Source organism: Morone saxatilis, unplaced genomic scaffold, assembly GCF_004916995.1.
Source record: "Morone saxatilis isolate NCDOM2014 unplaced genomic scaffold, NCSU_SB_2.0 Contig15, whole genome shotgun sequence".
NCBI lineage: Eukaryota > Metazoa > Chordata > Actinopteri > Moronidae > Morone > Morone saxatilis.
In genome coordinates this window covers 22,853,054-22,870,117 of record NW_023339707.1, presented here as the reverse complement: position 1 = coordinate 22,870,117, position 17,064 = coordinate 22,853,054, and the positions used below count along the sequence as shown (strand labels likewise).

Sequence of the window (17,064 nt, the reverse complement as noted above, 5' to 3'; positions counted from 1 at the left end):
ATCTAGAGCCAATGTTTGGATTGTCCATTCTGGGCAACTGTAGAAACATAGCGATCAACTTTAGATAAAAACGTCTCAATCTAAGGGTACGAAAACACATCGATTCTCATTTTTAGTTAATTACACACAAATGAAAACATACCTGTATATATTATATTCACTTTCTGCAAATAGATCCTCCTAAATGTTGCACACTGGACCTGTAATTGAGGAAATAATAGGCACACTAATTGACAAAGAAAATAATGGTGTGAGTCTTCTGTGAAGCTTGCGATCACTAAGAATAAAAGTCACTATGATAACTGTAGTGGCACCTGATATGTGACTGTCATATCTAACAACCAGAGAACAACAATATGGAGGATAGAAACAGCATTTGTCTCAAGTTCTTCTTGTTATGTCTAGTTGGCTGAATTGCAAACATTTTGTGCCGGGTTTGGCACATTTTTATTTTTATTTTTATAATCTTATGCATGTTTAGAACTATAATGTTAGTGACCACACTACTTTCAAAAGTGTTTCTGGTTAGAGTGCACATATTCCACTTTGGATGATGGGTTGCACACTTGTAAACAGCCCCTGCTCCTGCTACTCCCACCTGCCTGTGCACACCACTGACAATGGTGGAGGGCCAGTCAGTTCAGGTATTAGACACAGAACACATTGTCAGATTAATTGTGTGATTGTGCTGTAAATATTAAATGTTAATCCCTCTGTCCTCCTCTAGTATAGCTTCTCTTTGAACGGGTTTCCATTTAATTTAGAAATGGGTGATTTGTATTTCGTGTTTTTTAGGCTGCTGCTCTAAGAAGACAATATTGTAATTACAGTAAGCTTCTTAAGAGCTGATACAATTATTGAGGTGAGGAGTTTATATTGTCGCGTGAAAGTGGGACCTTATGGTCTTTCAATTTAGAAAACAACACAACTTTTACGAGGATAACGAAATTTGATCCTCTAGCATATGCCACATCTTTGTGGAATGAATTTATGCCAGAGAGCAGCTGGCAATACATTATCACCTTTGCTGCTACTGTCGGGGATTGTGTGAAAGGCATGCTTCATTTTGTCTAAGCATCCAAAAGTAAGAAGGAAACAATATCAATATGCAAATGTAAAAATATTCATTCAGCATAAAAAAAATGCTTAGTAAAGTAGTAAAGTAAAAGTACAAAAATATTATCAGCTAAATTTACCTAAAGTATTAAAAGTAAAAGTATTTATTTTGCAGAAATTGGCATTTGTGACTCATATAATATAATTTAATTTAATATAATATATTACATTATTAGATTGTTAATCATCAATAGTATTTTACTATTGTAGTTAGTCAAGGTGGAGCCAGTTAATCTATTTTAGATACAGTTGAGTAGTTTAGTCCAGTGGTTCCCAACCCTAGGACTCAGGCCCCTTCAAAGGGTCGCAAGATAAATCTGAGGGGTGGTGAGATGATTAATGAGGCAAGGAAGAAGAAAAAACAAAACTTTCTGTAATCTTTGCTTCTTTCTGACTTAGACTGGATAATTTGACCTCTTTGGAGCTCAGATGGTTATTATAATGAAGCCATGTGAGAAGTTTTTAGGGGGAAATGTGTCCTTGGTGGAACTACTTACAACTAATAGACATCCTAAACATGACAAGATGCTACGTTTACACTGCAGGCAAAATTGGCCCAAATCTGAATTTAGTTTTTTTTGTTTGTTTTCCTCATATGTGATTCGGATACATTTTCATGGCCGTGTTAACATCATTTGACATAAACATGTCAACATTTGTTACAGTTGAATAAAAACATGGTAGATAGCAGTAGTAGAGGTCGTCAGTGGAGGGACAGTGAGGTGTTAGACCTCATGGTTATTTATGGTGACATTTCTGTACAAGCAAAGCTCGAGGGGTCGAATCGTACCCGGTCTGTGTTTTTATACCTCCATACTGATTTAGCAATCATTGCTGCACAAAAAGCTATAATTCAAAGTTTGGCTCTCTTTTTCTTCATCCTCATCCTCGTTATCATCTGCTCACGGATTTGCTGGCTTTCACTGCTCATCAACTTATAAATAAAACAAAACTTATAAATAACACTGACATATTATTGTTGTGTTTATTATGGTGTTATTGTTCTTTTGCACATGCGCACTTAAGGAATTAATTTGAATGGGTCACACCCAAATAATTATTGGGCAATATTTAATAAATAAATTTAATAAATTCCAAATATCGATATTAGTATCAACCTCAAACATCCTGTATCAGTCAGGCTATATTGATTAACACTTGACAGATCTGAAGCATGGAGGATTTATTGTAAAAGTACAAAAGTAATAGCATCAAAATGTACTTTAAGTACCCCAAAGTAAAAGTACTCAGTACTAAGTATGCAGAATGGCCCATTTAAGCATCATATGCACTATATTATTGGATTATAATCATTGATGCATTCATGTGTGACTTTAATGTTGCAGCAGTTAAAGGTGGAGCTAATTTTAATTATTTTATATACTGCTGATCAATAAATACATATATTATTCTAACCTATAGTAGTACATCATAATTTATTTGTTGATTGTAGTTTGTCTGAATAATCGGAATCTGTAAAGTAACTAAAGTGATCAAATAAATATAGTGGAGTAAAAACTACAATATTCGCTTTTACCAAGAATACTTTATACTTAAGTAAATGTACTTAGTTACTTTCCACCACTGCTGATCAGAACCCTGGTGTTGACCATAACCAATACATTTTTAACCTGGTAGGAACACTGAACCCTCCATCATCACTGTGTTGCAAGTTTTACAAATCCCATATGGATTCCTCTGCTGCTAATTGTCTGCTAAATGCTGTTTTCAGGGGGTCCACGAGAGCACAAACGGGCCAGATGTTCCTGTGCACCATGTGAAGGTCAAAGCCACGGCAGTGCGTGGTACTGATCGAGGGCAGATGTTCACAGGGTTATCCATTCCATATGGCTGCCACTCGTCCATGGGCCTTTTCACAGCACAGCTCTTGTAAACACGCTTTAGTTTGCTGTTCTCTTTTTTTTCTGCGCCTGTAAAACATAGTCCTAAATCCAATCACCTAGTCCCTCTAAAGGGGATGATGTTGATGAATGGGAATGTGTAGTGGTTGTAGTGACCTATAAGCCCCTACTGAGATTACAGGCAGGCGACCAGCCAGCCAGCCAGGCAGGCAGGCAGGCCTGTCCAGGGCACCAGGAAACAGCTAGAGCTTAAAGAGGGATTGTTTAGATAGACAATGGTGTCTACCTGGTTTTAATCCCCGCTCAGAAAGAGTACAGGGGATTGGCAGAGTTTAATAAATGAAAGTGCTCCTATAATCAGGATTTGCCAAAGTGCCCCTTTGTGTTAATCGGACATTTTTTACAGCATGGTTTTTGACATCTGCCACAGCAGGTGGTGTTAACCCGTCCACTGCCCCAGCTGCATGCAGTGTATATTTCCACCAGAGCTCATGCACAGAACACAGACTCAACATTTATATATGCCAGTCAGGTGTCAAAGATGACACTTTTTGGCTTTTATCAGGGCTTTGGCTGTCAGTCTGTCTAGGAGAGAGAGAGCAAAGAGTGGTGCAATGCATTAGATAGGTAGCAGGTAGGTAGTCTGCCTCATCATAAAATCACATACCTGAAAATAATGTGTTTGGTTGCAGCCGGCCTGCAGCCATCATGCGGCCACAGCTGACTGTGGCACGACCTCATTACTTACTTAGTGAAGGCTAATAGAACAAGGATGTGTAATTACTTCATTGCTAAAATAGAAAGCTGCATTTTAATAATTAAAGTCCAGCGTATCAGCGTTAAAGCATAATAAAATTGTTTTAAAATCAAGGATTACAAGAGTAAATCCCGACGGGGCCAGATGTGAGAGCGGGAGGGGCCGCTGCATTCTGGGACCAGATTAAACAGAAAATCCCACAGGACCGCACTGTCTTTTCTCTGCAGCTTAGAGGCTTGTGTGGACTCAACATGCTGTAATCCACCGATTAGCTGATATAATCACCTGTAAATACACCTTGGCCATGATGTTGCTGCAGGACATCAGGCCCCGCTCTGCCCTGCATGTGTGCTGGACACTTTGTTATCAAGGCGGGGCAGATTTGAGCTCAACTAAACTTTCTGGGAACCAGAAGCAGACGGTCGGACCAGACAGACAGCTGGACAAGATATGTGATCTGACTGAGTTCCCAGAAACTAGACTGGACAGATGAATGGCGTTTGACTCGAAGTAACCCAAAGTCATTTTTCCATTAGAGCTTTGAAAGCCTTTACTTTAACCCCCCTGTTTAAACTTTATAATTTAATAATATAAAATATGTAAGTAATTGTTGACAGATACTGTAGAGTAATACATCTTCTTGCATTATAGTGTGATATGACAAATTATCTAATGTTAATCTACAGTTGTGCATGTACATGGTACGGTGGTTCTTTGAGTAGTTCTATTTTTTCTACAAATTTTCTACTTTATACATATATCTCCTATAGTTACAATTAATATTGATATTGTACATAAATGAGCTATAGATTTACTATATAACAAAACAGGAAAAAATATCTCCATCTTGACCAGTTACAGCATTACATGACATTACACATAAATAATAAATAAAAAAGTGATATGACAGTATACTGTTTTGGAAGGGTCAATCTGCATAATGTAGTACTTTTACTTTTGATACTTTAAGTACATTTCTCAGAATATATTTTTCATTGTTGTCTTTTTATTTTTTCTGACTGGAGTAAAGGATATGAATACTTTATCCATCATACAAGATGGGATAAAAGACTATATGAAAAATATGTATTTCTAAGCGTCAGACTTAACTAATATACGCACTTGAATCTATCTGCAGAGATAATTGTTTTCATCACTAAACTATAAATATGCAGTGGTGGACGGAGTGCAAGTAGCAATATTGCTCTGTACAAATACTCTATTACAATTCATAAAAGTATGAAAGTATTATCAGCAAACTAGTTTGTAAGTAATTGTTATGCAGATTGAATTCACAGTGGGATTAGTGTTATAGATCATATTTTTGGATTATTATGTCTGATGTATTAACATGTAGGCAGGAATTTAATGAAATGTTTAATCTACTGGTTATTTTATGTATCCGTTCATTTCATTAGTTGAGTACAATGCTGCACCTATATGCATATATTAAAATCAGCAAAGTGGAAAGTAACCAAGTACCTTTACTCAAGCACTGTATTTTAAAGCTACTTTATACAGTACTATTACTGAGTACTTCTATTTTTATATTTAAAAGACATTTTGCTACTACTTTTTACTTTCTACCTAAAAGATCCAGTGTGCAATATTTAGGATGTTCTATTGGCAGTAAACGTAATATAATATTTATAGGTATGTTTTCATTAGTGTATAATCAGGAAATCGTTACGTTTTTGTTACTTTTAAAATGTCCCATTGTACGGAGTGCACCCATACTGTCAATGTGGGCCATATTGAACCACCATGTTTCTACAGTAGCCCAGAACGGACAAACCCAACACTGACTCTAGATGAGGACTTACATGTTTTTTGTGAATTTGGAGCCACCATTGTTTCTCCTACACGCCTAGCTTAGCTGTGTATGGCTGCAATTAGCAACTTGACCACTAGATGGCACTAAATCCTATACACTGGTCCTTTAGGTAAAATTATGAATGCAGGACTTTTATTTATAAATGGTGTTTTTATTGTGTGGTATTGTTACTTTTACTGAAAGCTCCTGTCAGAACTTTAATTTTTTGTTGATTCTGACACCCCTTGAGGACAAAAGCAGTAGTGTTTCCACCAGCTCTGACCTGGTGGCAGGCATTAATAATAACTTTGTAGAAATAGCCAATGTTCTTGCTGATGGTCTCATGTGCTTATGTAGGTCATATAGAGGCAGACTGTTTCATAACCAGTTAAAAACTCCTTGTGGTATGTTAGGAAAAAGAGTACTTCCTCCAGTGCTTTGAAAACTGGCCCCGTTTTACACTCGCTGCCACAGTTTCGGCTTAACGTTATGACATAAGATAAAAAAAGATGATGCAATGAATTACTGCCACACATGGTCACGACCTCTCTGCTGTAATTCTTCTTCACCTCCCTGAACACGTTCTTTTGCCACCTGCTGTCTGTCTGTCTGCGTTAAAAACATGGGAGACGAGAGCGGTGCGACCAGTTCATGTTGTTTTAATGCGATGCCATTCAGATTCAGCCTTTCCCCCTTAAATCACTCCATTACAATGGATTAAACCATTAAAAGAGGGATTGTAAAGTATTTTAGCATTTTTATTTTGTAAGACACTTTAAAGTCATTCCTGAAAGAGGAAACACATGATTTTGGTTCATAGCACATTCATGCCTGGCAAGTTGAAATTATTAAGACTACATCCACAAAAAAAATTTACAAATCATGGAAGCAAACAATATAAACAATATCTTATATATAAAACATAGCAGGCATAATAAATATTACACATAAACAAAAAAAAACTAAAAGTAAACAGAGTTAACCTATTTGGTTTGGGAAATGTTTGGAATAAGGTTATAAATCACTGATCTGAAAAGCTGAACACATCAAGTGTGAATGTGAAGTTTCTGTGGTGGTCAATGCAGTTTTTTTTATTTTTTTATTTGATCAATCTCCTGGAAAAAGTGTTAAAGCCAGCTCTGCAGATTCACTCAGAATATCCAACCCAAACCTTATCTTCAATCTCTTATTAGTGTTACCATCCTAAAGAAACACAAGCAATGAAATGTCTCGGAGAAAATGGTGCTCCGGCCCAGGAAAAGTGTCGACTTCTTTTTGTATTTTTTTCCCCCCTATGAGCTTGTTCTTGCTTGTGCTTTTGTGTATGTGGTTTTACTACATTTAGGCCTCAAGAGTGAGTGGACACTTAAGCCATAAAATATATATATATATAGTGCAGGAAATTCCTCACAACTGCTTATTAAATTCAGTCATTGTTTTTTAGGAAATCAACTCATCTTTTCATTAGTTCCACATACCAAATTGCATTAGTTCAACCAAGATAACAGTAAAGAAGGTCCATCTGTGTGGTGATGCAGCTGTTTTTATGAAATCATGACTGGCTGTTTTGGACCTTTGGGCGCACTTTTTTTGTTGGGAGCCTACCAGCTACTCAGGTCTTCACAGGAGATGGGAATCAGTTTTGGTTCAGTCAGGAATCGAGGACCATGTATCATTTCAACACACACTCGTTCACACATTCTCACACACTCTCACACACACATCTGTACACGAGCAGACACAAACAGCAAACAATAAATTCTAATTCATTGTGTGACTGTAAATGTAAATTCACTCCTTAGTGATTCTTCTACTTAACATAGATAACTGTGCAATTCTCATTTTTTTTCTTTTGTTGAAGCAAACCAGGAGTAGTACAAATATTAGGAGGATGTCCTTGGTGCTGTTTTTTTTTTTTTTTTTGCCACGTGTAGAGATTTTCAAAAGTCTCTTTCTTTTTCGACTCAACAGAGACGGAGAAGATGCAGGATTCAGCTCCACCTTCTCTCCGGTGCAAAGCGCAGGGATGAGGTTTTAAGACCGCTACCTGGATGTCTCATCCCTCTGCAGGTGCAGCACTTCCACACTTTGCACACATACACACCCCCCTCCGCCAGTCCACCTTAAGGTCCAAGCCCCCATAACGCTACTTCCGTTGCAAAGTGCAAGCAGTTAATGTCTCTCTGCCTCTCCCTTCCACTCGAGTAATTCGGAAACCAATGCAACAGCAAAAAAAAAAAAAAGTTTGTTATTGTTCAAATGCAAAAATGGTACTATCAGAGTCCAAAAAGCAACAGGAAGGGAGAGGGCAGCAAGAGAGAGTGCATTTGTGTCTCAAGAAATTCAGTCCATCGAAGCAAAACAAGTGTTGTTCCTTATTATGCCCACGTGCCACTGGTCAGCTGTTTGAAAGAGTGGTTATACCTCCCTGGAAAAAAGAAAAAAAAACATTAATACACACATTCATTTCCACTCTCATGTCTATACGCTACTTATGAGGCTGCAGCAGTTAGCTTAGCATAAAGAGTGAAAATAGCCTGGCTCTGTCCAAAAGGTAGCAAAATCAACCTACCAGCACCTCTAAAGCTCACTTTTGAACATGTTTTATCTTGTTTGTTTAAACTGTACAAAAACCACAGTGTTACATGCTGGAATAATTCTTGGTTAATTAGGCTTGGGCTTTAAAGGTGCTCGTAGGCAGATTTCTGCTAGTTTCAGTATTAATGCTAAGCTAAGCTAACAAGCTGGTGGTTGCTTCATATTTACTGTACAGACATGAATGAATATTCAATATTCTCATCTAACTTAACAAGTCTGCTGTCAACCTATCAAACTACTCCTTTAAAAAGGTCCAGTGTGTAGGATTTAGTGGCATCTAGTGGTGTGGTTGCAGATCGCAACACACTCACTACACCCTCACATCCCAAATACGAAGGAGAAACAATGGCGGCCGTGATACACGCAAAAAACGTGAATGCCCCTATCTAGAGCCAGTGTTTGGTTTTCTTCCTTCTGGGCTACTGTAGAAACATGGCAGACTCCAGGGAAGACCGGAAGCATCTGTAGATATAAACTGCTCATTCTATGGTAAGAAAAAAACAGTGATTCTTACATTCAGGTGATAATCCCATTTCTGCCAAAAGATCCCTCTAAATGTTACACACCGGACCTTTAAATGTCGTAAAGCCATTAACGGGTATGACAGAAGTGACGACTTACGATGCAGTGAGTGTGGAGTTGAGGACAAGAGTGGTGCGTATCCTATACAGCTGAGCTAGAGTCAGCTTCTTGTGCTGTTGGACTGGTGATTTCCTCTTTTTGGATGTCACTTCCCCTGAATCACCAGTGGCTGTCGACTCGTTTTTCTTATCTACGCAGGCAGATGGAGCCGTTTCCCCGTCTGAGCTGTTGCTTTGAGACTCGTTACCCTCACAAGGTCCGTCAGGCGCCCTGTAGCCGTGCCTGACCTCCGCCCTCCTCAGGGTGGCACAGAGTTTGTCGGATGGCATGCTCATGCTCAAGCAGTCTTCAGACTGGTCGAGGTCACTGGAAAACAGCTCCAGGCAGTTTTGGCCCAGCTCTGACAGGCTTCGACTGTGTGCCAGCGGTGACGTGTTCATGTCCCTGCACTGTGATTGGTCCTGAACCTCAGAGCGAAGTGAGTGTTTGTGAGATACTGGGGCTTTACCGTGGAAGCGCTGCAGCAGATTGTCCTCAGAGCGGGATAAGGCCAGAGTGGACAGCCTCTGGAGGCAGTGGAATCGTGGCTGAATGTGAGGCCGCCGGCGAGGTTTAGAGGACTGGACTACTGACAGCTGGGACCCCAGTGAGGCAGCATCCTCTTCCTCTTCTTCTTCTACCTCCTCAATTCCTGCCTCTTCCTGCTCCGCCTCCTCACCCTCCCTGTCTCCCTCTTCCTCCTCGGTCTCCTCTCCCTCGCTCTGGCCGGGCTGTGGCTGAAGCTCTCTCAGGAGGGATTCGGGGGAGAGGGTACCGTAGGCGCTGTCCATGGAGAGAGAGCGACACTGGGGGTCCAGCTCCTCTTCGTCAGGCCCTATCTCCTGTTCGTGCTCAGAGTAAATGGTGGAGGGGACTCTGCGGGGGCTCGTGCACTGAGACTGCGGGACCTCAGACCTTTCACACAGTGGAGCCACGTCGGCGTCTTTTTCAGCGGTTCCATCGAGGTTCATGTTTGGGGAAGGAGGATCCTGGTGTTCACCTGGTTCATCAATGTCCATCACTGACAGGGTCTCAGTGGAACCATCGGATTGACTGAAAGGAGAGGTTTGGTTGGTTAATTGGTTGGTTAGGCAGCTTACAACAACAAGAAAGAAAGTGTGTAAGAAGTAAAATCTGCTTAACGTAAGCCACATTCATACGTACTAAATTCTAAGACAGTGTGGATTTCTTTTTATCTTATCTTTTGCCCAGAACACAAGCTCTAGTAAAGGAGCCCCAGGCGTGTGTGATTTTATCTTTTCTAATGTAAGTCATGAAATTACATTTACAATTGCAGGCATCAAAGGAATTGTTCAACATTTTGGGAAATACACTTACTTCATTTCTTACTTAGATAAGAATATCCATATCTGTTACCATGAAGCTTACCATGATTACAGGTAACCACAGGTAGCAAAATCCTCCAACCAGCCGTTCTTAAGCTCGCTCTTTAACACGTTAGATCTTTATTCCTTTCAAAACTATCTGTGTCAAGACGTGTTGTGGTTTTATGTGCCGGGAACAGTGATATCCTGGAGTACTGTTGTTTCCCAAAATGTTGAACTATACCTCTAAGCCAATGTGGATTTCAATCTTTTAAGCTTCTTTTGACCAGAACATGATTCCAATCATATCTTAAACTATGTCAAGAAAACAAGTGGGTCTAATTTGCTATTTTTGAATGATGAAATTACATTTACAATAGCAGGCGTTCATTTTTCTTTATTCCTTTCCAGCTGTACGCTGTAGTACCTTGAGTTTTGCTGGTCTTTGTGCCTCAGGCATGGGGAGCTAGTAGTGGAGTTGCTGCTCTCGTCTTCCTCCTCCTCTTCTAACTCGCCCTCTGTACATCTCTTCAGACTGCTCTGCTGCCGGAGGACCTCCTCATTGCGGAGCCTCTGGAGCTGGTTCTGCAGTATAATTACAGAACTACATTAAGTATGCAAACCACAAAATGCCGTATGTGACTCTTATCCCCCAGCTCCACACATTGAGCATTTAATAAGATATGAAGTGCCTCTCCAACCTGGACATTGCAGATTGCATCGATCCAGCTTCGCCCCTGGGTGGCGCTGTTGGCTTGGAAAGTGTAGGCTGCCACTGCACTCTTAAACTCATTGAGGTAGATGAGGATAAATGAGCCTACAGAGACACAAAAAAGTAAAAAAAAAAAAAAAAGAGCTTTAACAGGGAAGACAATCACAGCTAATTATCCAGTTTCATGTCTGAGTGAGCAGAATAATAATTGTTAGGTGTCTGTGCTTTTCTTTATTCCATATTAGTATAAACTGAATACACTGCGTTTTTCTGACAAAATTTGTCATTTGGAAACATCAGATTTGTCTTTTTTTATATATATTTATCAAAAACAACATGTCTCAGTTCTGAAAATGATCATTTGTTGCTTCATCTGAGAACTCACCGGGGTCTTTGAGCTCCTTACAGACGACATTGTGAATGAGAAGAGGTTGGCGGATGATTTTGACTTTCTCCACTCTTTTCCCTGGCTTAGTAATTAGCAGCAGGTCAGTGAACAGGACACAATAGACTTCCATCTACGGAGGAAAATAAACTCATCTCAGGTCTGACATTTTATTTAATACATCAACCATTTTGTGTGAAATGTGACGAGACTGAGAAGCTAACGTGAGAAACCAGATGTATAAGAGCTCATCATGTGTTTACAAGGAGTCATGTGAGTCAGACTTACCCTACTGTCTTTGCCCTCTTTCATCCTCAGCGCTCCCTCAAGATGCAGCTGTCGAGTCTCCTCCGGAGATATTCCTCTCATGGGAGCCATTAGGTCGAAGCGGTTGTACTCCTTGAGGATCTGAAAGAGGTGGAAAAGAGAGACGCATGAAGCCGAATCCAACATGAACTCTTGCATCCGACGGAGCTTTTTGAAGAAGCAGGCAAACACCGGAGCCTCATAAATCGCTTTTTACCTTCTCCACTTCCTCACTGCTGCCCTCTACGGCCTCGTAGGAGTCTATACGAGCAGAAATGGTGGCCAGCTTCTGTTTTTCCTGCCGCTGTCGCATCTGGGAGTCCACGCTGTTGATAAAGCGCTCTACTGTGGCCACCTTGAGGAGGAAAAGCACAGAAATACCCTCAGACATTTCTTCTATCAGGGTCATTTAGAAAAAAGCAGCGTATATTTTTCTACATCCTTACCATGCTATTGACAATCTCGCGGGCCGACGGCTCATCCGTCTTCTTGAGAATACTCTTGAGCAGGAGTGGATATTTGGTCAGCCTCTGGTGGGGCTTCGCTACCATATCAGCCAGTTTCAGACGGTTACACTGCTTATGCGTCTCTCCCCACTGAATTGACCCAGACAAAGACAGGAAATGAAACATTTAATGAGCCAGAAATATGGAGCAAAATAACGAGGAGTGTATTAGTACACTGTGTACTGTAGGTGTAGTTTTAAGGCGGGAGAGCAGAGAGAACTGACCGTGACGTAGGTCCTGAACAGCTCATTGTCCCTGAGAAGTGTGCGCATGTACTCCATACAGCCCTCCTCCTCCATGCAGTAACGGATGTAGGGCTGGAACCTGGAGCCAAACTGAACACACACAAAAACAAAGACTTCAACTTGAGGGAAAACATATTTACTGCTGCCTCAGTCTAGAGCCAACACTGTATTAGATACAAAAGGGAATTTTATAGCAGTCGTCTAAAATGACAAGAATGGATGTCTAAACTGTGCATTAACATATATACAAGGTATTCTGGGTCCTGAATATGTAAATGCACTTCTTTTTCCACTTCCACGTTTAAATTATTTCACTAACTGTATCATTTGACTTGTCTGATAACCTTTTACTGCTTTTTTTGGGCTTTGGGGCTACATATTACTGAGCATTTCATCCATAATGTTCAGTACAGTAATTCATCTGTTAAATGACTTATTAGCCTGGATACTTGTTGATTCTGGCGACCCCTGAGGACAAAAGAAGTAGTGTTTCCACAGCCTAGTTGAATTGATTTCAACGGGAATCCGACATGGTGGCAGACATTAAGATTTACTATATAGAAATAGCCAATATTGTCACTGATGGTCTTGTGTGCTTATGTAGGTCATATAGAGGCGTTAGTATTAAATTCAGACTGTTTCATAACCAGTTAAAATCTCCTTGTAGTAGATTAGACAAAGCCACAAACTAATCAGGGTCGTGGTTTCTTGATAAGCCCTTTTTTTGCAGTACTTCTTGAGATGAGTATATTGACAGTATTGATTACAACTCACCGTCCTGAAGCCGTGGTGGAGGTCAGTGGGGTCGAGCAGAGCCCGGGCCTGTCTGGCTTTCTCCAGGACAGGCAGCATGACCTGGTTCCACAGGGACGTGTGGAGGCGGACGATCTCCTGGATGTTACTGAACAGCTTTGGGGGCTCCGCCTCAGTCAGCAGACCACTCTCCTGCAGGTTCAGCAGCCCACTCAGGAACAGCTGTGGAGGGTGATAAAAAAAAAATATGGGCCTCTAAATTTGTTCAGACACTAAGCTGACATAAAGCCTTTAAAAGCCAAAGGTTATCAGCCTTAAAACACTATTTTTTCTCAGCAGACAGCTCACCGAGTGGTGATAAAGGTCATCTCTATTCTGAGACCTTAACAAGAGGTTCACTGTTTCTATCTCACTACAGAAGCCAGTTCATCTTACAGCCACACGTCTATCAGTACATTATCTTTATGCGTCAGCAGACTTCGGTAGTTCTCTTTGCTCTTACATCAGTGATGACTCGGAGTTTCTTTATGTAGGTGGCCTCGGTCTGCAGCAGCTCCCATATCGCCTCCTGCTGGTGGAACTGTCGCCTCGTCAGTGTCTGCACACACAAACGCACACATCATGTTATTAAATATAACAGAGATATTCCCATTCCCTTTTATTTTACAGCAATCATGACTTTCATTATATTTTCATTCCTGTAGAAGTCAAACTTTGAATGGATTTCACTAAAACTCTTTTTTTAATTACGGTAATGATTTGGTCTCACATGCATGCTGTGTTTATCTGACATTTTGGATTTTTAGCAACAAATACTTTGTGAAAGATTAATAGTAAGACATTTTTTTGTAAACATACACAGTGAAAAAAAATAAAGCAAACAAAGGAGAAAAAGAGTGTCTACATGGAATTTAAACGCTGGGGAGTTCTTATAGATTTCACAAGTTTGGAATTAAATCATGTTAGTTAGTGTCATCAACTTCTGTTACCCATTTACCTATATCAGGTTTATTGTTACTGCAAATGGTTTTATCACATTTAATTCTGACAGCAGCTGTAACCACAAAATGGTGCCTCCATTGCATTTAAATATGGTCAGCTTATAATAGCTGTCATTGCAGAAACAGCAGCGTTTAACTGTGTCCGATACTCCTTAACTGAAAAATAGGTAATATTTTAATTTTACTATTATTGTATTAACTAGAAGTTAGCCCAATGAGAGACTGTATAAGAATGACTCATCTGTTCATAGGGTTCACTGTTAATCTGCCAATCTAAAGTACAGACAGTTATGGAGTAACTAACTCTTATCAGACCATGATCCCTGACACTACATCTTATCAAACTGGCAGCCTGATGTGCAAGGGTTGGGAAAGGTTGGGAAACTGGTGTACAACTTGTTCTTTCTCATTAAGTTAAAATCATTCATGCATGCTCTCAAACATGAAAATAACTTCCTTCCAGTGACTCACTTTACCTAACTTCTTTACTGGACAACATGTGGAAATTACCAGCAATGAAGTCAGTCATATATCTTATGTAACTAACCGGGGGTGAATGTACAGTACCACTATACAGCAGCTGAGCCGTGATGTTGCTCTGTCTCGCTGGAATGATTAGTCACATACACATTAATAGGTGTAAGCCGGCGATGGGTGTTTCATTTACATAGGTGTATACGGTTCCTGACAGCTGTGTAACAGTAAAGTGCTTTGTAAGCATCATTCTGGGAAAACTGGCATCAGGTCAAGTGTGATGAAGATAAAAGATGAGGAAGCACATACCAGGAAGCAGGATGCCAGTATATTGTATGTACTGTAGGTAATCACATGCTGATAAATGTGAACTTTGATAAGGTACTGTATGAAAGTTATTATTATTATTATTATTATTATTATTATTATTATGGAGGGTATATGTATTTAAATAGTAAAAAAGTAAAAGTAAATAATTAATATAACTAGTTTACCATTACATCTTTTTACACTATTCTTTGTATTTTGCCTCTTTTAGTTATTCATTTGTGAATCAAGTAGCACTATTGTACTATATAAAGCCTGCATAAAATGTATATATATTATTATTTTTAAATGTGAAACATGACTTTAAACCCCTAATCCCCACACCAATAATGTCCGTACAGTTTAATATTACAGCTGAAGTCTGTGTAAACACCGCTGTTGTGCGTCACTGTACACAGAGCGATGCATGATAACAGCATGGCAGGCTGTAAACGTTTACAAAGAGAGTCTTGTCTCAAAATGACCGAAACACAAAACTGCCTGTGAAGCCAACGCAGGGTTTAGTGTGGGACTGCTGCTCTGTAACTTGGTGGAGGAGCATGTATTAACCGAAAAAAAAAAAAAATACAAAATCCTTAAGACCTCAACATGAAACACAATCCACACACACGTCTGAGTTTGTCCAGCAGGCATCTGCCAACTGTCCTCCAGGGTTAAGGTTGGTTCTCCTCCTCCTCTCCTCCCCAGGAAAGTCCTGGTGGAAGGGAGCTGCGGCGGCACTTTGGGCAGCACGAAACATTGTGTGGTGGGAGTTTGCTTCTGGCAGCTGCTCAGACGGTCCACTCCCTGGGAAGAGACAAGAGCGATTTAAAAAAAGAAAACTATAAACATAATTTAGTTTAACAAGGTTTTAATGGCCGTGCACGCTTGAAGAGATGCAAAAATAACTGTTCATTTCTGTCCTGTTGTGTGTCAATTTATTTGTTAATTTCATCTGTTGTAAAGATGAGCCACTATTACATAAATCCTGTCTTCCGGCGCCTTAATTTTAAATCCAAGTAGCTTGCTATCAAGGGCTTTGTTCAGTCTGGCAGGCCTTATGTAGTTATGAAAATGAGCTCATGATGCATTGAGACCGCTTTAACAAATGGCAGACCTAGGGGGGGGGGGGGGGGGCAAAGTACAGCCCGCGCCCCCCCCCCCCCCATGACGGGGGAAGAGGTCCATTAGTTAATGGTATGCACGAACCTTTCAGAAAGTGCGTTTCTACATTATTAATAGAAGAAATGTAAACAGATTTAGGAGTAAGTGATCAGGGTCGAGCGGCTCGTCACTTTTTAGGTTTCGTGAAAGGAGGGACTGACAGTGGTTCATCAGCTGCAATGTGGAAGGGTGCAAGAGGTCGCAGGCCTGGTGAAGGATTCTGGCCCTGAAGGGGTTTTAAGGGGCAACGTCGGGGTGAAAGAGATGAGCGAGGAGTGCGGGTGAACTGACAGATACTGTCTCTATCTGACATTCTGTACTGTGCAGCTGTGACTCCATGGAGATACAATGGGGAGGCACGTGTGTGTGGGTGTGTGATTTATTAGAAATAAAGTTGTTGAAAAAGGACTATTTAGGATTTGGACAGGCAAGACTAGTTTTGTTTTCCTTTTCCTCATCTAACTGTGAAAAAAATAGGCAAATAAGCGTATTAGTTTTTTATATCCAGCTACGTTGTTAGACATGAGTGAGGCTTTTTCCACCTATCATTTCCAGAGCTGCTGGGAGGAAAGCTATAGCGAGCCAACAAGTCAGGAGACGTTGCAGGGAATTACTCACCAGGATCAGAGGGATATGCCTTCCATCGCCCCCCTCCCTCTGCTGCTGGCTACTGTTTTGTTGCTTCTTTATGTTTTTTTTAAAATCCATTATACGTCTGGGCTACAAACTAGCTCTCTGCGCATTTTACAATTCTGTTTCATATCAGGAGAACCATTTTCGCACGCATACACGCGTCGGCCTGATGCAGCGTTCCCTTGCCGACAGGTTGCTTCCAGCGTTGGAGCTGAAGAAGCCAGTGAGCGGCTGGCGGCCAGTTTCTTCCGCTGTCGGCCGGCTCCAGCGCTGGGCAGGGATCCTCCGATTCTGATCCAGAGCATCCGGGGTAAGGAATATTGTCTCCCTAGGACCTGTCATGTTCTTCCTCCTTCGCAGCTGACTCCTGCGAGGGCAGAGAGGAAGACGGAGAGAAAGAATTTAAGAATCGTGAAAACGAACAAATGAAAGACGCAATACAGAAGTGTAGGAGACAGACTGGCATGAAGTAGATTCTGTCACGGCG

General features: G+C 40.6%; 2 protein-coding genes across 3 annotated transcripts in view; one reads left to right on the top strand and one right to left on the bottom strand.

The window, feature by feature from the left end:
* Positions 1 to 11,055, top strand: part of cd40 (CD40 molecule, TNF receptor superfamily member 5) — a 50,656-nt gene extending 39,601 nt beyond the window's left edge. The window contains exons 11-12 of one of the 2 annotated variants that reach the window (XM_035657084.1): positions 7,520 to 9,832; positions 10,504 to 11,055. The gene's annotated coding sequence lies outside the window, so the exon portion shown is untranslated. Of the gene's footprint in view, positions 1 to 7,519 lie in introns of both variants that reach the window. The other variant, XM_035657083.1, reaches the window with a different exon arrangement.
* The window catches only part of plekhg5b (pleckstrin homology domain containing, family G (with RhoGef domain) member 5b), a 61,077-nt gene continuing 50,204 nt past the window's right edge, over positions 6,192 to 17,064 (bottom strand). The window contains exons 9-22 of the mRNA XM_035655998.1: positions 16,768 to 16,944; positions 16,106 to 16,170; positions 15,412 to 15,587; positions 13,502 to 13,597; positions 13,021 to 13,221; positions 12,226 to 12,336; positions 11,942 to 12,091; positions 11,713 to 11,850; positions 11,478 to 11,597; positions 11,190 to 11,322; positions 10,794 to 10,909; positions 10,520 to 10,677; positions 8,768 to 9,820; positions 6,192 to 7,976 (exon numbers count right to left, since the gene is read on the bottom strand). Coding sequence (XP_035511891.1) covers positions 7,967 to 7,976; positions 8,768 to 9,820; positions 10,520 to 10,677; positions 10,794 to 10,909; positions 11,190 to 11,322; positions 11,478 to 11,597; positions 11,713 to 11,850; positions 11,942 to 12,091; positions 12,226 to 12,336; positions 13,021 to 13,221; positions 13,502 to 13,597; positions 15,412 to 15,587; positions 16,106 to 16,170; positions 16,768 to 16,944 — 2,704 coding nt within the window. The 3' untranslated portion in view covers positions 6,192 to 7,966. The remainder of the gene's footprint in view (positions 7,977 to 8,767; positions 9,821 to 10,519; positions 10,678 to 10,793; positions 10,910 to 11,189; positions 11,323 to 11,477; positions 11,598 to 11,712; positions 11,851 to 11,941; positions 12,092 to 12,225; positions 12,337 to 13,020; positions 13,222 to 13,501; positions 13,598 to 15,411; positions 15,588 to 16,105; positions 16,171 to 16,767; positions 16,945 to 17,064) is intronic.